The sequence below is a fragment of the Telmatherina bonti genome, assembly GCF_933228915.1.
Source record: "Telmatherina bonti genome assembly, chromosome: 9".
NCBI classification, from domain to species: domain Eukaryota; kingdom Metazoa; phylum Chordata; class Actinopteri; order Atheriniformes; family Telmatherinidae; genus Telmatherina; species Telmatherina bonti.
Window position 1 is genome coordinate 16,404,103 of NC_136627.1, and position 22,991 is coordinate 16,427,093.

Here is a 22,991-nt window from a genome sequence, read left to right on the forward strand (position 1 = left end):
TAATTTACACTATCTCTAAAACTCTGAACAGTACAGTAGACGTGCGAAATTACAGGGTTTGTCTCTCACATACTTGTTACTTTTGCCTGGCAGTCTGAAATGTATACCGGTAGTCACATTATAAAGCATCATATGTAATGCACCGGTATGCTTGATATACTGGTGTAATTAATACCTGTTTTTGTATTGGTCAATAATCGGAAAAAAGAGGAATATTTTACACCAACCCTGAAATAATGGATTTATAAAGTTTTCATAAATTTGTTTACAGTTTAGTAATTTAAAACAATCTAGATAGCTTATTGTGTTTTAAGGGGAAAAAAGGAAATATGTAAAATAAACAAATAAATAAATAAATAAATAGATCCATGATAATATAGGAATGCGTTCATATATAAGAGGCTGAGTCAAATTTAGTATAAGCCCAGCCCCCCGTGGGACCACTCTCACCCCTTATCATCCATCGAGTTTAACTTTGTGCTCCACCCATGAAACACAGAGATATTTATTTTGTCTGCTCTGCTGTGAAAGTTATCCCCATTCGGAAGCGGAGAGACTGTGCCATAACCCCCCCGGACCAGTTTGCTTTTCTACAGTAGTCGGCGTGCTGATCCAGGAACTAAGCAGCAGTGCTCGCTGTGTGAGACCTGGGAGACCGAAGCGAAGGGGAGAGCTTTTCCACACAACACGGCAGTCCTCCATGGCTCTGTGCAACGGAGACAGCAAGGTCAGTGGAGAGAGGAGTACAAGCCGCTCCGGTTCTGAGTAGCCGAGGTGACTTGGTACCAGAACCCCGGTTGCTACTCTTGTCAGCCCCCCGGTTAGGAACGGCCTCCGTGCTTCTCGGGGGGAAAGTTAGACAGCATGTAAGATTATCAACAGCAGCGCGGAAGAGCAATTAGTACGCTGTTGTGTGCCTGTTGCAGTTTTACATTAACATGTTGCTTATAGCTGCTAACTAGGTAGACGTGGTATATCTGGGACATTTAGCTCATATAAAATCTGTCACATATTTCATACCATACGCGGTTTCCTTTTTTATGTAGTGGGTACCCCCCCAACACCTTTCAGTTCCACACACCGCGTGGGTTTTAGCATAGCCCGACCTAGCCTTCCAGCTGCTAACAGGCTAACACTCCTCACTACAGTTGTAGCTAACGCGCTACATTGGTCATTTTTAAGCTAGCTTTAGCCGGGTGGAATTTGCAAACACGGCACAGTCAAGAGATATTTTATTAATTTATATGAGACATGGAGTTAGTTTGGGAAATTAGAATGTATGCTTTACCAAACTAAGGTTTTTAATATACGCGCTGTCACACTATTTAATACACCGTAACTGTCAGACGTGCTAACGTCGTCACGAAGCTACTATGAACCAATTTGGGGTTACCGGTGTGACAAATGGAGCTTCTGCTGCCTCCGAATGACCCACTGAATTAGTGAAGTTGGCCGGGACACGGTCTATATTTCTCTCGGCATTATGCTGGTACAGTTTATGCGAATGTCATCTGTGTGTTGCTGACTTTAGATAAAACAACAAACAAAAACCGAAACCCCTTAACAGTAGCCTACTAAATGCATCGTACAACATTTACGACTCAAGTGTTTTCACTAACCACGTGGGGTCATGTATTTCTTTTTGTTGCCCATTTTCACCCAATTTTATTATCAGATTTATTGCTAAATGGTCACATTTTGATCTTTCTGGGTCTTAAACAAGTTAGTTTTTATTCCAGTTCACTAAAAGACAACCGACAGCTGTGGCAAAGAGATTATAGTAGTGTTTGTAAAAGATACTACTAACCATGTGCCAATCATTAAAAACAAGGTATGACTGTTAATGGACATTTGAACACAGAGACACAGTTATTTAATCAGATTTATTTATTTGGTTTTTGGTAGTTGTCCTGTTTTTCTTCACTTGTGGTTTCTTATTTAGACAAGGCAAGTTTATTTGTGGAACAAATTTTTTGCACAAGGCAATTCAAAGTGCTTTACATAAAACATTAAAAGCATTACAGATGGTGCAAGGAAAGCATTAAGCCATCTATATGTCTTTTAGCTCTGTTTTGATTTAGTCAGTTGCTTCAGATTTGAGTTAGGTTTAGTGTTTTTGTTGCTTTGCATTTCTCTGTGGCTTTTTTTTTGGTCACATTTTGGTCATGTAAAAGAAATTAACCCATAAATCAATCTGCAGCTCTTCCATGGTTTGGGATATGCTATATCATCATATAATGTTTCTAGAATAAAATGAAGGCCTCTAGCCCCTAAGGTCAGGACATCCTGTTACACATTTGTCCAAGCTAAAAGTCATTGACCGACTTGGGGTCTCACATGATAGTGCTGAATGGTTGCAGCACGTTTCAGAAAAGTGTCTGTCTATATTTTAGATCACATGTCCTTAATCATGTTATGTCTGATTGAGTCAGATTTTCCATGGGCAAGTCAGAGGTGGAGCACAGTGAAATTTTCACGTGCTAAGTCTTTCCCATACCATGAAACTGACCTTTTGGTACTACAAAGATTCACAAATGCTGTGTCATAACTAAAAGCCTATCAATGTATTTATTTAACTTTCTGTCCACAGCTGGAGATCAGCAACTCTCAGCAGAATGGGTCATTTGAGGGGGCAGTGGCTATCCTGGATGCAGGGGCCCAGTATGGGAAGGTGATTGACAGACGGGTGCGAGAGCTGTGTGTGCGCTCCGAGATCCTTCCCTTGGAAACTCCAGCCTTTGCTCTCAGAGAACAGGGTTACAGGTGGGAAAGAAAAAAAACATACTTTTGTTGTTTACATTTCTCTCTTTCTTTCAGCTGTTTAGTCAGTACAGAAGTATTAAGTGTTATTAATGCTTTGTAACTTGGCTGTTTCTCTCTTTTCTACTCCTCAGAGCAATCATTATTTCAGGAGGCCCAGCCTCTGTGTATGCAGAAGATGCTCCATGGTTTGATCCTGCCATATTCACCATAGGAAAGCCAGTACTTGGAATTTGCTATGGAATGCAGGTACACACACACACACACACACACACACACACACACACACACAAACACGCATAATAAAGAAATATATACATATAATATAGACTCACTCTTGATTATCCTGCATCTTGACAAGAGCAAAGTAACATGCTCTTGTCATGTTACTTCGGACAGACTATGGTCCAGTCTGTGCCTAAGTATTAAATATGTCTGTGTGTGTTATATTTCAGATGATGAATAAGGTCTTTGGTGGGACAGTGCACAAAAAAAGTGTAAGGGAGGATGGAGTGTTCAACATTGGTCTGGACAACACGTGTTCCCTTTTCAGGTATTATGGCTTCTCATGTGACCTGCCTCAAGTGTTTGTTTTTAGGTCTTGTACACACAATGTTTGTGATTGTCTTTATACTTGGAATTTGGGGACAGAACAGAAATACAGAAATATTTGGTGCAAGAACATTATGGCTAAATACAAAAGATGGAGAAAAGCTTTGTTTATAGGTCATGTAACTTGTCCATAGATGCATAAAATGAGAGATGGAACAGTTGGTTGTTTGGTTATTTATGTATATATGTATATGTACATATTCTGTTGATGTAAATTGGGAACTAAATCAGTTTGTCTGACATTAGTTTCAAGCTTAAAGCCTACACAATCACCCTGCTGTCCAATTGTAAATATGTTAGCTAGAGAGAAATGTTAATGAGTTTCCAGTGATACTTGCTGCCTAACTGCTTTTTCCTGGATCTGTTAATTTCACACAAACTACGTGAATATTCAGGCCATCAAAATTTTCCTTTTTTTAAGTTTTCAATGTTATTGTCTGTCTTGTACTTGTAACTAACTTCAAACATAGACTGTACACAGTTGGCTATCATGTCATGTAAATAAACACTACATGTTGTCCAATGACGTCTGTGTGTTTCTTATCAGAGGACTTCAGAAGGAGGAACTAGTGCTGCTGACCCATGGAGACAGTGTGGATAAAGTGGCTGATGGTTTTAAAGTGGTAGCCCAGTCAGGAAACATCATTGCTGGTGAGCAGTACACAAGATAAACTTGATAATCCTAAACTACATTGTTGTCTTTGTCTTACAGGGATTTGTAATCAGCCATATTTGCACATTTTATGCTGAAACTGCACAGTATAGTTTTAGAATTCTTTGCGTGTATTTTGAGATGTATTTTTTTGTGGTAGTAGTTTTGGTTAAATAGGCTCTACATGAGTTTTTTTTTTTTATCAGGATAAATTGCATTCTTTTAAATGATGTCTATTTATCCATCCAGGGATTGCTAATGAGCAGAAGAAACTATATGGGACACAGTTTCACCCTGAGGTTGACTTGACAGAGCGAGGCATGGAGATGCTGCGTAACTTCCTGTTTGAGATTGCGGGATGCACGAGTAACTTTACTGTACAAAACCGCCAACAGGCTTGCATCAGTGAGATCAGAGAGAAAGTCGACAAATCTAAAGTTCTGGTGAGTGAAACTTGTCAAAGCTTTTATCAATGTGCTAGGATCCATTTCTGTTGTAAAGCAGAATTTACAAGAGAGTTAAAAATATTTTCCTCATGTATTTTGTTTTTCTACTGGGGGAAAAAAATTAATTGTCAAATGCTGTAGTTTCTTTGAAGGTGGTAACATCAGTAATTGTGTGAAGTTAAGTAGAACTAATTGAGCTTTCAAATTAAACCATGGTCTGTCTGGAAAGAGGAAGTCTACTCCCTGAGCATTTTCAAACTAGGCTTCTTCTCAGGGGAGTATGAAGGTATTAAATGATTCTGTGAAACATACTGAAATGATGAGGGTTATTTTATCTTTCCTCATTAAATAAGATGAGTAAAAAAATCAATACATGCAGATAATTAAATGGTAAAATATGATAAACTGTTGACATTCAGTCTGATCTACTTCCAATGGGCTGAAACATGTCTAAACTGTTGTCATCAGGTGCTACTAAGTGGTGGTGTAGACTCAACAGTTTGCACAGCCCTCCTCAACAAAGCTCTGAGCCAGGACCAGGTGATTGCTGTTCACATTGACAACGGTTTTATGAGGAAGAAGGAGAGTCAGAATGTGGAGGAAGCCCTCACCAAGCTGGGAATCAAACTCAAAGGTAGAGAATAGAGTCCTGGTAGTTCAGTGGTGTGCAGTTTCATGGGGTTTTGATGAGACAATTCTGTCAACTTTAATTCTATTAGAACTTTTTGTCTGTATACTTTTATTTTATTTTGTTTCTTCAAAATCACCTATTGAAATCTGTAAAGATGCAGATCTCTCAAATTTTTAATCTTCATTTTCAGTGGTAAATGCAGCACACACTTTCTATAATGGAACAACAACCCTTCCCATTTCTGAGGAGGACAGGACGCCACGGAAACGCATCAGCAAGACTCTGAATATGACCACCAACCCTGAAGAAAAAAGGAAAATTATTGGAGACACATTTGTCAAAGTGAGTACTGCTTTTGGGTGATCCTTGTCAACATTTGTCTTCAATCCACTACTTCAGGATGTAATCTCACTGCGTGTGTGGTGTCGCTTTGCAGGTGGCAAATGAAGTAATTGGAGAGATGAATCTGAACCCAGAAGAGGTTTTCCTGGCACAGGGTACCCTGAGGCCTGATCTCATTGAGAGTGCCTCTCATATTGCTAGCGGGAAGGCAGAGGTCATCAAAACACACCACAACGACACCGAGCTCATCCGCAAACTCAGAGATGAGGTGCACAACTTGATATCTGGGCCGAGACCTCTTTTTCTGGTCAAACTGACCCCAATCTCTTCCATTCCCTCCAAATTATGTAGATTCATTTCCAGACATATGTATAATTTTGTTTGTACGTCTTCATTTATTGGGTGATGTTTCAGCAGTTTTGTCTACACACTTCCCTATAAATGCACAACTATGCAACACAGTAATGTAGTTTTCCAGATGTTCTCTACTTTTGCTGTCCTGATATCACTCATTTGTTGCCCTTCAGGGAAAAGTAATTGAACCACTGAAAGATTTCCATAAAGACGAGGTGAGAGCATTGGGAAGAGAGCTGGGCCTGCCAGAGGAGATTGTCTCACGGCATCCATTTCCTGGCAAGTTCATAAACGCACATCTTTGATGTTTCTCATCTTACTTAATCTTACAATTGTGACTTTATCAATTTAAGGCTTGGTGATTGTTGCTTTTGATCCTTTCTGCCAGTGGTTTTAGTCAATCTTTTCTTTTTATCATCCAACCAGCTGCTAATTCAATCAACATCTCCTCCCCCTTTGCTCCAAGCTGATCAATTATTCTCCTTTTCTGTAGGTCCCGGTTTGTCCATCAGAGTGATTTGTGCAGAGGAGCCTTACATTTGTAAGGATTTTGCTGAAACAAACAACATCCTCAAAATTGTTACAGATTTTTCTGCAAGTGTCAAAAAGGTCAGTGAAATCCAATGGCTGCAGTCTGACGTCCATATTACTGAGCAACCAGTCACTGTAATGAGGTTGTATTGGCTATAGGTTTTATGCATTACTTCAAACTAAAACGTGCACATTTTCCATTTGTGTTATTGCTTTAGATGTAGGCGAAATCAAAGACGGATAAAAGGTCTGAGAATAAACACCCAGTATTTGCAGTGATTTGGTTTTAAAATAACGCAGGACATATCTTTATTGTGAAACCTTGAAAGTAAATGAGCTCAACACAGTAAAAATTACTGGTTAAAAACATGGTCACCTGATATCTGTGGCACGTAAATGCTGTTTAGATTGTTTAATTTCTTACTTTGATCTGAATTAATAAAGTTCTCGTAGTTTGTTTGCAATGAGGTTGGTTTGTCAGTTTCATATGAAAAATAAATTCTGGAGAAATGAATGCATCCAGAAATAGTTTTGTGAAAGTGTGTCAGCACTACACTTTAACTGTTTTGTGGTTATTGATAATGTGCAGCCTCTGCTGATTGATAAGGCACACTTCACCAGAAAACAATATAATTTCATGTATTCACTATTATCAATAGTTTTTTATTTATTTATCATGAAAGAAGGATTTTCAGACCTAACAGTTAAAGTAAAATTGCCAAAGTATTTCAAATTTAAGCTGCATTTGTTTGGATGTTTTCCCATCAGTTCCACATGTACCAACTTTAAGTGTTTCTCTGCTCCCCAGCCCCACGCCTTGCTCCAGAGAGTAAAGTCTTGCATGTCAGATGAGGAGGAGGAGAAACTCATGCAAGTTACCAGCCTTCATTCACTCAATGCCTTCCTGCTGCCCATCAAAACTGTTGGTGTCCAGGTAAGTCAGAGGCTCAAAGTAGCATCAAAAGAGTAGAAATAGTCTCTTTTGACGTTATTCTCTTTTTTTTTTTTTTTTTTTAATTATTTTACTAAACACTGCTAAGAGGAAAAAAACCTAATTGTACTTGGAGAAATCAACTTTTCTATGTTGTGTGGACTTGAAATATATGTGCTAAAGCAGCTGAACAACAACAACAAAAAAGCTACAACTTTGTTCAAATATATCTTGTCGTTGTTGAACTTGTCAGCTGTTGCATGTTTATGGAGCACTAAGTGTTTTTTTTTAGGAAGCAGTAGAACCTTTTTATACAGTCTGTCACCAGCTGTTTGTCTTTATCATTGTTATAAGTGTAATTTAGTTGTCAACCACAGGAGACGCTGACATAAAGTCCTCTCGGGCTCTCATTTCTTTACGTGCTTTTTTTCCCTTCAGCCTGGGAAGGGTGTGCCCTGTAGAAATGACTTACCGTGACAAAAGCAACACACTCTCTGAAAGTTTAAACTGACCTGAGTGTTCCTCACAGAGGAAGATGGTTTCAGAATTCTTTGCGCCCACAAACATCACAGTCAACCAATGATTATGTTTTGTCTGTGGGTGTGTCCTTTTTCTTGCTGTGTGACGGTGAATAAATTTGACCCAAACCTCAAACTCTTAGCTTGACAGGACACTGTGGGTAAACACAACCAGCTTTTACTGCCTTTGCTAAAAATGGAAACTGGCAGTTTATAGAAACTAATAAAACTTTACTGTCTATTTAACATGCACATGAAATAAACAAAGCAAGAAATGTAGGAGATTAATCCTGCATGAGTGTTGAGTCTTCTGTTAAATTATTGTCAGTTCAAGATTTTATGATAAAAATCAGTTTTTCTTTTCTCTGTCAGGGTGATTGCCGGTCTTACAGTTATGTGTGCGGTGTCACAAGTAAAGAATCTCCACACTGGGAGTCACTTATGTTCCTGGCCAGACTCATCCCCCGCATGTGCCATACTGTCAATAGGTAATACAGAAATCCTTCCCAGCAGCCTCTGTCTTCTGTCTTCAGTGGTTAAAAACATGATGGTTTCAGTCATTATATCCCATGTACTCATTAATTTAATGTTTTATTTTTCCTGGTTCTTCTTTTTCCAGAGTTGTGTATGTATTTGGGTCCCACGTGAAGGAGCCGCCAACAGACATTACCCCAACTTTCCTGACCACAGGTGTTCTGAGCACGCTCAGACAGGCAGACTTTGTAGCTCATTCTATTCTTAGAGAGTCTGGTGAGTGTTTGAGTCATTTTTAGATGTGGAAAGTAGCGTGTATTTTAAGGGTCACGACTTTTCAGAAAAAATATGTTAAAAAACAACAACAAACATTTCTTTGAAGGCTTTAAGTATTTTATCTGTGAACAAGCAGAGAGCTGAATGTATTTCAGAAACTAGATTTATCTTTTCCTCATGAATACAACTAATACTTAATTAATTGCAACAGAGTGCATTAAGCTTTAATTAAAATATGTTTTCATTTCATTTAACCTTTAATTTTACCAGGAAGTCCCTTGAGATTAAATATTTTCTGAATGAGACAAGGCCAAGAGACACACAAGTACCATATAAAGAGCAAATATTTAAAGAGAAAGATTTAATAATTAAAAAAGAAACATCAGGAAATTATTTTAACTCAGTTCAAGAATAGCAGTCATGTTCTTATGTTCAACAGAAAAGAAATATAAAAGAGATTACCAGATGAATAAAAGAAAAATAATCTTTTGTTTGACGTTTCTTTAGCAGACTAATGGACTCTTACAGCTACAATGAAGAGAGACATGCCCACACAGTTCTGCTAAACTTTTCTATACTTCTCTCAAACTTCAGGATATTCTAGCAAGATCAGCCAGATGCCAGTTATCCTCACTCCCCTGCACTTTGACCGTGACCCTCTGCAAAAGCAGCCTTCCTGCAGGCGCTCTGTGGTGGTTCGTACCTTCATCACCAGCGACTTCATGACGGGCATCCCTGCCATGCCTGGGAACCATATCCCAGAGGAGGTAAAAAAAAAAAAAAAAAAAGATTCTACACTTGGTCTTAATATGTTATTGGAATATTGCAACAAAGTGTTGTAATTTAAGAGGCCTCCCGGCCCTACTGTCTGATTCTGAACCTTGTAAAAAAGTGGGGTTTTTTTTGTCTTGTTTCACTAGGTGGTGCTAAAGATGGTAAATGAGATAAAGAAAATCCCTGGCATCTCCAGAGTCATGTATGACCTGACCTCCAAACCACCCGGCACCACAGAGTGGGAATAGAACCTAAGACGGCATATGGATATAGGACACACTCACACATAATGCACAAACACACTCAACAGATATGAGGGCGGGTGAATGGCTCTCCTTCTCTGTCCCTCTTCCCTCAGCTCACCTCCCATCCTGCCTCCCTCCTCTTCCTCCCATTTATCTTCAACATTCCCATGGAGAGCAGACTGTACTGTGATGGGTGTATGAGCAGAGGCACTACTGCTCTGCTCTCTCCACCACTCCTCCTTGGTCTTAATATTTTGACGATAGAGATTGATTTAATGTTGGTTATTGATAATATATTGTCACTTTTGATTCATGTACAACAATGTATTTCCTCGCTGTGGTGAAAAGGTGAATTGCTGCTTCCTTTTGTGAGTTCAGCCATAAAAGGCAAGTGGTGAGAAGCTGTGACAGTGAAGTGGACTTGATGCGGTGCCTCAAGATGCATAATAGGATGAATTAACTATAAAGACAAGCAACCATTATTGTCATGAAAAAATATGGTAAAATGGAGAGGTTTCAAATCTTCAGCAGTTGCTGATGTTTTTGTTTTATTGTTGTAGATGAAAACTTTCTCAGCCTAAGACTACCCATTCTGTTAATTTTCACTTCTGCCTGTAAACTGTGCTATGATGAAGGGTGTCTGAGCAGATGATCTATGTGACCAATCAACACGTTTTTGAGGTTTTAGGTTTGCCAAAAGTTTAATATGCTGTATTGACTTATGACATTGTGGGCTCCTGACGATCTTCTCCAACATAAATTTGTTGACCAGAGCTGTTGCTGTACCCATCAGGGACAGCAGTCAACCTAAGAATACCTTTAGTGTAATGACTCCTGTGCAGCTGTGAAGGAGGCCAATATAATTGGTGACATTGTATGTGCCTGTTGTGTGTTTTTTTTTTTTTTTTTTTTTTTTTCCCCTCTCTCTCCTTGGTGTGACCTGACCTGGACGGACATGTCCAGAGAGGAGGATGTAACACTCTTCTCCTCATGCTGCAATATGTATGCTTTTTATGAAGAAGAGTAAAAAAGGCAAGAGGATCAATATCAAAACTTGTTTGGTATAGATTATAACCACATCGTGTCAGTTGCTGTTGTCTGTTCATCTTTGGCTGCTTTTGTGTTGTGCACATTGTTGCACATTTTATTTCTCACATGTAAAGCCTTGGTGCTACATCACCATAACAACCCATCAAACCCATTAAATGGAAACTTCATCTTAAGTGTATCACTGCACTGTTAAAGGTCAGTTAAAATTAACTTTCTGTTTCTGCCATTGAAATAAGTTCATTGTGTCTCAGTAAAACGTTGCTGCTTCTTATAGCTGTTTCGTACCCTCAGATCATTCGGCTCATCATATTTACATCTCCAGTCTTGTCATGTAGACCTCCAGTAAATAAGGTGCTCAGGTTTAACTGAGTTTTTAAAGGTGTATTTTACCCCATTAGAGACATTTCACTCAGCCATGGTGGTTCTCCTGCCTTCAGTTTTTTTTTTGTGCCTCTCATTGTTCTGTCGTATCCTTAACTTTTAGTGGCGAACTACTACTAACACAAACTGAAATATTTCCTCAACCTGTCTTAACAATTTTTTCCCCCCTCTATTCTGCCTTTTACACTTATTTTCTGTTATATATGTTTCTATTAAACAGCTTACATGAAATTGAAATATCAATAAGGTTAAGTTATGCAACTAGATTAGTTTTTTCTTATAAAGTTTGTTCACCAATGTTCATTCTCCTTAGTAACGTGCCTCAAACTAAGCCACTGCATGCAGTTTCAACGATGACGTTTGTACAATGGAAAAACTGAGCTTTAATAAAGATCTCAATGTTGAAACTTCACTTAGCATTCTGTTGATTTTTTTTTTTTTTTTTTTAAACGTGAGAAATTGTTAAAGTATTCCTAGATAATATTTAATGTTTTTTATTACGTGAAGAGTTTTACTATTTGCCAAGTAATAATCGAGCCGTTTTGGGGTTCCCACTAAAAATACTCAGGACCCAAATATTTTGCAAAAGTCATACACTTACTTTTTTTTTTATGCTTGGGATAATAGTGACAGACAAATACTGTTTACAGTAATATTGTTTGATGCTTGTGTGCTGGGTTCAGGTGTGACTTTCCTCCCCAAGGACCGAGAAACAAGAGTAGACTAGTTTATTACACTGCTGAACTCCACTCTTGGGACAAGGTCAGATTTTGGAACAGTTGCAATGTAATAGGTTGTTGTGTAAAGACAGTACAAGTTACTACATGCAGCTGACAATTAACTTGTAGCCTATGGCGATTTATCTGTAGCATGAAGCCATGAAGTGTATTTACAGGAAGGGAAAGAACACACTAAGTGGTAAAGCTTTTCTAGGAAAATGTTCATTTTTAATGGTCTAGAATCCAGTTTGTGATCCTTAGAAGCAGTTTTGTCATGTGGGACATATTCTAAGCCTGGTGATGTTTATATACCAATAATGTTCAATATCAATTCTTATGTGTTTTTGAAAATGACAAAAATCCCAATTATATTTTACACTAAAAAAGAAAAAGATATGCCACATTTGCTGTTATCTGGGTTCCTCTTGTCTGCTTTTGCACCATTGAATCTGTTATGCTACCTTGAGCATCCTATATCCCCTGAGGGCAGATGGGACACCTGTCACACACCTCTGTCTGCGGTAAAGAGCGCTTACTCATCTCTTTAAGCGATTACAAAGCATGGAAATCCAACGTTTCTTGCTTGGATTGTATGGATTTTTTTGCATTTACACATCTCTTTCAGCAGAATCCACCTGCAAGCTAAAGGCCAAGTTCAACCTGAATGGCTACAAGGATGTAGAGAAGAAACGGGTTGTTGTTGGGGGAATGTTTCCTGTTCACATGCGTGTGGCTTCCACTGATGGCAATACTTCAAGGGTGCCTGTCTCATCGGGGTGTGAAGGGTGAGTCGTCATTTTAAACCTCTACATGTCTTTTTTTCACTGTTATGATCATGTTAGTTTGTCTTAAAGTTTATCTTGTGTCACTATAAAAATGAATGGAAAAGGAGGCTTATCAAAGTGAAAGAAATTAGTATTTTGCTTCTTTAACAGTCCCACATTGTTCTGAAACTCAAAATTTTCGGACAAATATCAAGACAAAACAATGCAGAATGTCTAGGAGCAATTAGCTGCTGTGGCTCATATTATAAAGTATAAAGATAACATCTTACATTATCATATATACATATATGATGTATATCTATAAACATATATAATAATGTCAGATCATATATGTCTATCTGTCTGTCTACATGTGCATATATGTATATATATATATATATATATATATATATATATATATATATATATATATATATATATATATATATATATATATATATATATATATATACACATGTATGTATATGTGTATATATGTATGTATGCATGTATGCATGTATGTGTATATATATATACATATACATATATATATATATATATATATATATATATATATATATATATATATATATGTATCAGATTAAAACTGTTTTCTAGTAAAATGTTGTTCCTTAATTGCTGTTTCATGATCCTCCAGATTTAACTTCCGCACCTTCCGCTGGACCCAGACCATGCTTTTTGCCATCAATGAAATTAACGAGAGGACCGACTTGCTGCCCTACACTGACCTGGGTTATGTCATCTATGACTCCTGCTACACCATTTCAAAGGCTGTGGAGGGAACCCTGACCTACCTGACAGGTCAAGATGAAGCAGTGCCCAACTACCGCTGCGGCAACGGGGCACCTCTTGCTGCACTTGTGGGTGCTGGGGGCTCTGATCTGTCGACTGCCACAGCCAGGATACTGGGGCTTTATCACTTTCCACAGGTGGGGGGCAAACATGGCTTCCAAAAATGCAGATGAAGCCTAAATAAAAGGCTGGAAAGAGATAAAAATGTTTGTTTTTCATCTTTAGGTGAGCTATTTTTCATCATGCTCTTCCCTGAGCAACAGGTTCCCTTTCCCCACCTTCCTAAGGACCATTCCTAATGATGACCATCAGTCTACAGCCATGGCCCAGATGGTGCTACATTTTGGGTGGACCTGGGTGGGCATCATTGCTGCTGATGATGATTATGGAAAGTACGGTATCAAAGCATTTAAGGAGCAGGTGGAGGAAGCTGGTGTCTGTATCTCCTTCTCTGAGACTCTGCCTAAGGTAAACCATGTGTATTTGCAATCCTCAGTCCTCAGGTATGGCTTCTCATCAGTTACTTATTTTTTGTCACTTATTCTTGCTTGTAAACTAGGTGAGTTCTCCAGAGGCCATTCACAGTATTGTTCAAACTGTAGTTGAGTCCACAGCCAAGATCATCGTGGTATTCTCATCAGAAGTGGACCTTAGTCCTCTTATCACTGAGCTGCTCCAGCAAAATGTGACCAACCGCACTTGGATTGCTAGTGAGGCCTGGATCACCTCTGCACTCATCAACCAGCCTGGGGTAAGTGTTTGGTTGACCAAAAACAAATGACGATCGAATGTTCAGACAAGGAATTTCCAATTTCTACATCCTGATTGGATCTGAGGCCGATAATGTGAATGGTTTTGTTCAGGTGAATTCAGTCCTGGCTGGCACACTGGGTTTTGGAGTAAAGAGGGCTGATATCCCAGGTCTTCAACATCATCTACTGGACTTGGATCCCTACACTGACCCATTGACGGAGGAATTCTGGGAGACGGTGCGCTTTTTTAAGATGTAAAATCAAGCTAGGAGCTGGATTGAACTAAATATGCAACTCTGATAGTTGTAGTTATAATGAACTGAAATAGTAAATGCTGCACATTCAGGAGCTGAGTAAAAAAAAAAAAAAAAAATCTAAAATCCATTGTAATCCATTGTCATTTTATCTTTGTTTTGTAGTTGTTCAACTGCACTCTGAACTATGAAAGAGCACTGCAAATGGCCAAAGAGAGGGCTGAAGAGGTGAACAGCACATTGCCCAGAGCAGTGAGGGGGGTACTCAATGGGCTGTGCAATGGGAAAGAGTCTGTGGCACAGCTCAATGACACATACTCCGACGTTTCCCAGCTAAGAATCACTTACAAGTCAGTTCCTGCAACTCAAACTACCACTAAAGGAATAACTATTGCAAGCAATGTAGCCATTGCATCTTCATGCTACTACATCTACTTATAACTTCTGTCCTGCCAGTAGCTGACCACAGGTCACACCACAGGTGTTAAGCAAGGTTACAAATACTTTAAAAAGTATTAACTTTATCTTCTGAAAGCAGTTCTACTGTCATACAATGAATGTGAATGCAATGTCATCCTTATAAACTAAATTTGTTGTGATGGATATGAACAATTTTAAGATAAAAATGCTTCCTTCAGTGTCTACAAAGCAGTGTATGCTGTGGCTCACGCCTTGCACAACCTGGAGCACTGTGAACCAGGAAAAGGGCCTTTCACTGGGAAAAGCTGTGCTAACATCACTAACTTTGAGCCCTGGCAGGTAATCATGCGCATGCTTTATGGATCTCTTGGATAAGCATCCAGAGCAATTTGTCCTAGTAATGCATAATCTCTATTTTTGGTAGCTCATGTACTACCTGAAGAACGTGCGTTTCAAAGTCCCACACACGGAGGAGGAGATCCACTTTAATGATGGGGAGATAGAGGGCTTCTATGACATCATTAACTGGCAGGTCAATCGTGATGGGGAGATATCTTATGTCAATGTGGGACATTACAATGGATCAGCAGCACAGGAGCACAGATTGCACATAATGAACGACTCCATTGTCTGGAACAATGAAGTGCTGGAGGTCAGTTGGATATTGATTTATACAGCAGTTAAACACATGCTCTGTTATATCATTATTACTTGTTTCATCTCAACGTGTAAGCTTGAGTTGTTTGTGCTTCTGTGTGTTCAAGCCTCCTCGGTCAGTGTGCAGTGAAAACTGTCAGCCTGGCACCAGGAAGGGGATCCGACAGGGGGAGCCAGTCTGCTGTTTTGACTGTATCCCATGTGCCGACGGAGAAATAAGTAACACAACTAGTCAGTATCCACTTTGCTATATATTCCTTTATCATATCAGTGTTTTTGATCTTTTGTTTAAAGTCCGATTGTTCAGAGGACAATGGTAATGAACTCACCAGCAAGTTAGCAGTTGTCAATTATTTTTTATTTTGAACGAACGAAAGAACATATACGAACATATGTACACATACGGATATATATATGTATGTGTATATATATATATGTATACACACACACACACACACACACACACACACACACACACACACACACACACACACACACACACACACACACACACACACACATATATATATATATATAAATACATATACACACACACATACATACATACATACTAAAAGGAAAGAAAAAAATAATCATAATAATGTTAATAATATTACATAATCAAATTATTACTTAAAGAAGTTGGAAAAGGAGTGGGAAGAAGTATCCACCTTTTTGGAATTCCCACCCTTTTCTACTCATCCTGGTTCACATATCTGTGTCCCACACAGTATCCATACACTTACTTATCCAGTTTATTGTATATACATATACACATACATATACCCATAACAGCTGAATTAAGGTGTCTTAACATCTGATTATTAAGCCAAAAGCACTCATTATAACATAATTATTACACTGTCAGTCACAAGCCTGCTTCCCTCTCACGGCCTTCTCTTTCCTCTTGGACAGATGCTCGTGAATGCATCCTGTGCAGTGGAGATTACTGGTCCAACGAAGCTAATGATGCCTGTGTGCCAAAAATCATAGAATTTCTAGCATTTGAAGAACCACTTGGAATCACCCTTATCGCCATTTCTGCCTTTGGAGCTCTAGTAACCATTGGTGTTGGAGTGAGAATCACACAGCAGAAAACTCCACTTCCTGGTAGATCCCTTGATGCTGAGCGTCAAGAACTAATAGTCAGACTCTCTTTTACTCTTTCCAGGTGGTGTTTGTTCTGCATATCGGCACCCCTCTGGTCAAAGCCAATGATGCTCTGTTGAGTTTCTCACTTCTTTTCTCCCTGGTGGTGACCTTCCTCTGCTCCATTGTCTTTCTCGGGGAGCCCCAGAACTGGAGCTGCATGACCAGTCAAGTAGCTTTAGCTCTGGGCTTCGCTCTCGCTCTTTCTTCCATCATGGGTAAGTTCTTGGATGTTGTTTAAATATAACTTTTTACTTAACTATTTAACTGTTTAAACAACCAGACTAATTTAGCAGAAGCCTGCTCATTTAAAAAGGACGTCTGTGCAGTTAAAGACACTTTCTTCTCTTCAGGTAAGGCAGCAGTGTTGATGCTCAGAGCTCAAGCCCTGAAAGCAGTCAGAGTCAAAGCCAAGGCAGCTGCCAAAGCTGCAAAGGCAGCAGCAGAAGCGGCGGCTAACAGTGGCAACCCCGATGTGATTGCAACTAATATAAATAACAATGACATCAGTGCCACAACAAACCCAGAAGTTGATAGTCTAACTTGTGCCCACCAGAGAGCAATAACTGCTGTGGCAACATTAATACAGGTAAAAACATGTTAAGAACAAAACAAAGTAACACATTTGCATTGTCAGACCTTGTGAAAGTTATCATTTAATTTGAATCCAGGCTATAGCGTGCACAGTGTGGCTCATCGTCCTCCCTCCTCATCCTATTAAGAACACGTCTGCCCAGAATATAAAGATCATCCTGGAGTGTGATGAAGGCTCTGTGGTCTTCATTTGTTGCATCTTTGCATATGACATTCTGCTGGCTTTGCTGGCCTTTGTTTTTGCCTTCATTGCCCGCAAACTGGAGGACCACTTCAGGTAGGAGGCACAAAGATTTCTGGGTTCACATGTCTTCATATTCTGTAATGACATGTCCATAAACAGATAAAATGACATAAAAGGACAAATAAGTGGATTGGCATTTGTTAATGTTTTCATTCTAAACCTCATATCTTTGTATGTGTTTTTTTTTTTTTTTTTTTTTTTTTTAATTTATCCTCCAGTGAGGCAAAATGTGTGACCTTCGGCATGCTGGTCTTCTTCATTGTGTGGATCTCCTTTGTCCCGGCTTATCTCAGCACACGCGGCAAGTTCATGGTTGCTGTCCAGATTTTTGCCATTCTAGCTTCCAGCTTTGGCCTTCTTACTTGCATCTTCTTCCCAAAGTGCTACATTCTTCTAGTCAAACCTGAACGCAACCGAGAGGAGATGATGAGGCCCCGTGCCAAACCCCGTGATGGCTGCTCGACTGGGACCTCTGCTTCCCTGGCGACAGCTGCTACTGAGATCAATGCATCATTTGCTTCCACTGCCATTGACGATCAAGGGACATAAAGACAAAAGAAACCAGATATCAGAAATCACCTGACTGTACTGCAAGCGAATTCTTTACATAATTGCTTCAGTTTATTGGGGTTACCTAATGTTGCAAATCAAGTAATGATCGTGCTAATCTTTAGTTAACAGAAAATATACATACAACATTGATAAATTTCAAACAATGTCAGCTATTGTAATTAATGAGTACATTTGTCACATGAATATGCATCTCGAAAACATGGAAATGATTTTAAAAAATGACTTATTTCAGCTAAATCCTAAATGTTGTATTTGTAAGAGTGAATGGTAGGATGTTATTAAAGACATACTTTTTGGCATATATCTCATTTAGACTTTACTTGCTTTAAGATGTCAGCAAGGTCAGCTCAGATAACTGCATCATGCTCAGTGTCTTACTCTTAAACCAGCTGATGTGTAATTTTAGTCATTTAAATGAAGGCAATTTTACATAAGAGACCTTAATGATGCTCTTTTCATCTCCTATGATTTTTAAACTCAGTTTTGTGTGTTATCTTTCAATCATCTGCATATATCTCATGTTGTAAAATACTTTATTGCAGTATGTTAGCATAGTGTAATAAGTGTTTGATATAACAACATTTTTGGTTGCTGCAATATGTGCATCTCTTCCAAAGCAATAAATTTATGGTTTGGCTCGACTTTGTGGTTCCTTTCCTTGTTGGCAGCTAAGAAGTTCTTACATTTGTGATACAAGTTGTGATAAATGAGTCACTGATATTTTTCAGCTGTTAATTAATAGCTATTATAATAAACAGTGGTGCAATTGACCCTGCGTGGATGCAAATGTTTTTAAAATTATGATTTCCATCTTAGTGTTATTTTAAGTTCTATGGGTCTTTCTGTGTCTTTCAGTTAATAATTTCAGTTTTATCGCTTCATAAATTTGGCAGTGAGCTGAAGAAACTACAATACTCAGGTGCATTAAAATGTCCATTGAAAGAAAAGTGCTCATGAAGGTTTCAAGTACATATGACAGCTGGAAATATTGTCAGTATCTTAGTTGGCTGGAAAAATCCAACAGAGGAAGCCAGAGAGAAATGCAGCAGCACGTGCATCTCCACTGTCTGATTTAAGACTTGGAGCAGATTAATGGAGGAGTGGATGGGGGACATTTACCTTGATATAATTTACCATCACATTAGAAATATTAGCTCATTTTGAATTTACTGGAAGAAACACAAATTAAAAATGAAAAAAAGGTGTTAAAACTGTCTGAAATTCAGTAATCTTTAAAAAAAAAAACAACTATGTTTAAAAGTGGTGGAACAATTTACTAAAAAGTGTTCATCAATGTAAAATTCAAAGTCTTTAAAGTTCCTAGCACTGACAGTGAATAATATCATCCAAAGAAGAAAAGGATCAGGAGAAATACGCTGATCTGACTGAAGGTCAAAACTAGATGCTTAGAATATCCAAGCCCTCAAGAGGCACTTCATTAAAAACAGGCATTGTTCTGTGCTAGAAATCACTGAATGGACTCAGGAACACTTTCAAAGCTTGCTGTATGTGAACATGGTTAACCGTTACATCCAAAAATGTGGGTTAAAGCTCTATCACACAAAGAGGAATACACAGGAATGCCAGTGCCTTTTCTGGACCAAAGTACTTTTATACTGGTCTGAGGTAAAGTCGCTAATTGTCCTGGGATCGATTGAGTGATTTACAGCTGAGTGTGAAGCAGCGGGGATGAGAATCAGCCCCTCCAAATCTGAGACCATGGTCCTCAGACAGAATAGGGTGGATTGCCCTCTCTGGGTCGGGAGTGAGGTCCTGGCTCAAGTGGAGGAGTTTAAATATCTCGGGGTCTTGTTCACGAGGGAAGGATGAAGCGCGAGATCGACAGACAGATCGGTGCGGCGTCTGCAGTAATGCGGACTCTGCGCAAATCTGTTGCGGTGAAGAAGGATCTGAGCTACAGGGCAAAGCTCTCGATTTACCAGTCGATCTACGTTCCTACCCTGACCTATTGTCATGAGCTGTGGGTCGTGACCGAAAGAACGAGATCTTGTATACAGGGGCCTGAAATGAGTTTCCTCCGCAGGGTGGCTGGGCTCACCCTTAGACATAGGGTGAGGAGCTCGGTCATCCAGGAGGGGCTTGGAGTAGAGCCGCTGCTCCTCCACATCGAGAGGAATCAGTTGAGGTGGCACGGGCATCTGGTTAGGATGCCTCCTGGACGCCTCCCTGGTGAGGTGTTCCAACCCTCTCGGAGGAGACCCCAGGAAGGCCCTTAGGACACGCCTGAGAGATTATATCTTTCGGCTGGCCTGGGAATGCCTTGGGATCCTCCTTGCAGAGTTGGCAAATGTGGCTGGGGAGAGAGAAGTCTGGGCTTCCCTGCTTAGGCTGCTGCCCCCGCGACCCGACCCCGGATAAGTGGCAGAAGATGGATGGATGGAAACTGTGGATACTGTGTCCTATGAACAAAAGAGGAGAGAAACAATCCAACTTTTATAAACAGTTCAAAAGTTCAGAACCTGCATCTCTGATGATATGGGGTTCCATAAGCACTTGTGGCATGGGGAGCTTATACATCTGCGAAGGCTCCCTTGGTGCTGAAAAGTGCGTGGAGGTTTTAGAGCAGCATCTGCTCCCAACAAGAACAATTCTTTCAGGGAAGGCCTTACATATTTCAGCAAGACAATGCTAAACTACATACTGCGTCCATCATAGATTTGCAGGAAAACAGTGAGAGTTTATCAGACCTCCAAGCCTTTCGCCCATAGAAAACATTTCGCATATCTTGAAAGGAAAAATCCAATAATAAACGTCCAGGGCTGTCAAGCAGTGAGAATGTGGCATCAGAAAAAAAAATTAGAAAACCAACAACTGGCCTCCTCCCTTCCCACAGATTTACAAACAGGCCCTAAAACAAAATGCTAAACATCCCCCTTTTCCAACCTTTTTGTTTTATGTGTGGTTGCCATCAAATTCAATATGAATTAATATTTTCCATGAAATCCATGTTCCATTTTCATCATGTTGTTTATCTTTTAGTAATCATTTGCAAATTGTTGCTTCTGCTTTACAATTCACAATTTGTAATTTTACAATTTACAAAATATCACAACCTTTTGGAATTGGTGTTGTGAAATGTTATTTTTCCATTACCTTTCTAAACTGATAACACATTAATTGGGAAAAACTCTAGAGATTGAAACCTAAGTATTGAAAGGATGACAACATTTAGAGGAAGTCATGAAAACTTTAAAAACTTTAGAAAGCTTTTTGCTATGACGAGCTCTGACATTAATGTATTACAAAAGAGAAACATGAATAATAATTTCAAGCCTCTTAAACTCCTTTTAGTAACATGATTATTTTTGTTGTTATAATTTCGACAAGTCAGCTTCCGTGTTGTAAATGCAGTAAATGTGTGTGCTCTCACTCATGTGACTTTCCAAGAATCTGTGAAGCTGTTAACTGTGTCCAATCAGAGCTGTCAGTGTGAACAGTAATACATTATGTTGGTGACAAAGCAGTGTAGGAATGTGTTTATAATTTATTGCCAGATGACCAGAGTGGACAGGAACCCTGTTGCTAACCTGGGACAAATGTGCATGTGTTTATATGTGTTCACTTTGCATTTGTCTGAGTGTGTGGTCCTATATCTAAACTGTTAGGGTTGTTTAATAAAAAATGTTTAATCTTCTTTCACTGCATGAACAAAGCTGATCAATCTGTGTTTGGATATTTTGTCACTTTGAGTGAACCAGTTTTTTTCTGAGTGTTGTTAGGTTCCACTGTACAGGAATACTGTTTGTGCACAAGATCCTTCTAATAATCTATGAGTTCTGACACATATGAAATGATATTTTGCACTTGTAATTTTTTTCTCTAAACCTTCTCTTTGTATATTGATTTGATAAAAGCCAAGTTTGGATATCCACAGGTTGAAAGAGCTCCTGATGTGTTAGTGTTCCTTCTGTTTTCTTTCTGTTGTAGGAAAAAAAGATCTCAGTTATGTTTACTTCTTTTGGTGGATATTTCCCAGTATCCCAGTGTCTCATATTGTTTTGTGTGTGCAGTGTCCTGAAAACATCAGTGTTGAGACATTCATCCTTTTTATTGTGATGTTTTTCATATCTGAGCTTGATGTTACAGTTTACCAAGATGATGTGCTCAGTGAAAGCCTCATGGAGGGTCCTAAAAGCCCAAACAAGCAACTACGTTTCGGCCAAAAATGATTTATTTCGCTAGTACCAGACAAAGCAACAACAGTAATGCAGTATTAGTGACAAAAGAAACAGCACTACAGTAACACACCACAACACTGACACTAAGCCTACTTTAGAATAAAGAAAAACCAAAAGATCTGTGTCTTCTGGAATGGATAAATAAGACAAGAAGGTGACAAGTCTTTAGAGCAGCATTTGTATTTATTTGTTGTCCCAGCAACATGAAATTTGTTTTGAAAATTGCTTTCCTTGTCACAACAAGTGACAAAAACAAAAGCATTATTAGCAAAGAAATAATTATTTTTAGATACCTTTTGAAATACATGCCTACACTTATTTACTCAGCTAAATTTACCGGCAGTGACACAGACAGGCTGCTATAAACAGTAAACACCGTTAAGGAGCTCTTATCGCTCTGAGACCAGACGCTTCTGAATAGTTTCCAGTGGACATTACGTGTTTTTTACTCATGTGAAAGTCCCACTGCATTAAGGATTCATGGATGTAAAGGATCAGTTAAGATCCTGATGAGTGTTTATGTGCATATCACAAGATTAGATTTAGAGTTTTTTGGCATTTTATTCAATGTGATATTTTCTATTTTTCAAATTTTAAAGAAATCTGGCTATGACACTAATTTTTGCTTCTACGACTTTTGCTGCTCCACAGTTGAAAAGAAAAACAATAACTCAGAAGAATACCCTATGTCTCTTGATTTATTTGCTATACTGAACTGGATTATTTTTCAGCTTGTCCTGTTGCAGAGAAAATCTTACCCAAAGTAATAAGACAACATGTGTGAGTGAGTTTTATCCTTCTTTTTTACTAAAAGAACTGCAAGATGACAAGACACATTGTTTTGAGATACAAAAAGCAAGATGTGTATGGAAATGC

At 38.9% G+C, this 22,991-nt stretch overlaps 2 protein-coding genes across 2 annotated transcripts; both read left to right on the forward strand.

The window, feature by feature from the left end:
- The first annotated feature begins 554 nt into the window (after nt 1-554).
- Nucleotides 555-11,329, forward strand: gmps (guanine monophosphate synthase). The gene is made up of 16 exons (XM_079246344.1): nt 555-727; nt 2,591-2,763; nt 2,895-3,009; nt 3,216-3,313; nt 3,920-4,023; nt 4,274-4,467; nt 4,939-5,104; nt 5,292-5,443; nt 5,538-5,711; nt 5,971-6,076; nt 6,291-6,406; nt 7,137-7,262; nt 8,150-8,265; nt 8,397-8,527; nt 9,122-9,294; nt 9,448-11,329. The coding sequence occupies exons 1-16, from the start codon at nt 701-703 to the stop codon at nt 9,547-9,549; spliced, it is 2,073 nt and encodes a 690-aa protein (XP_079102470.1). The 5' UTR covers nt 555-700; the 3' UTR covers nt 9,550-11,329.
- Nucleotides 11,330-12,257: 928 nt separating this feature from the next.
- Nucleotides 12,258-17,892, forward strand: vmn2r1 (vomeronasal 2, receptor 1; the record flags this gene model as incomplete). The annotated part of the gene is made up of 14 exons (XM_079245926.1): nt 12,258-12,481; nt 13,119-13,410; nt 13,499-13,741; nt 13,833-14,024; nt 14,137-14,262; nt 14,445-14,629; nt 14,918-15,038; nt 15,124-15,351; nt 15,464-15,587; nt 16,272-16,432; nt 16,528-16,723; nt 16,859-17,094; nt 17,177-17,376; nt 17,562-17,892. 14 exons carry the CDS (start codon nt 12,258-12,260, stop codon nt 17,890-17,892), a joined length of 2,859 nt encoding a protein of 952 aa, XP_079102052.1.
- Between the last annotated feature and the right edge of the window lie 5,099 nt (nt 17,893-22,991).

What these genes read in the sequence shown, in the direction of transcription:
- gmps (XM_079246344.1), top strand. Translation starts at nt 701, where the DNA reads ATGGCTCTGTGCAACGGAGACAGCAAG. An exon ending in CTCAGAGAACAGGGTTACAG is followed by an intron (nt 2,764 to 2,894) that starts GTGGGAAAGAAA and finishes TCTACTCCTCAG; the next exon opens with AGCAATCATTATTTCAGGAG. An exon ending in GAATTTGCTATGGAATGCAG is followed by an intron (nt 3,010 to 3,215) that starts GTACACACACAC and finishes GTTATATTTCAG; the next exon opens with ATGATGAATAAGGTCTTTGG.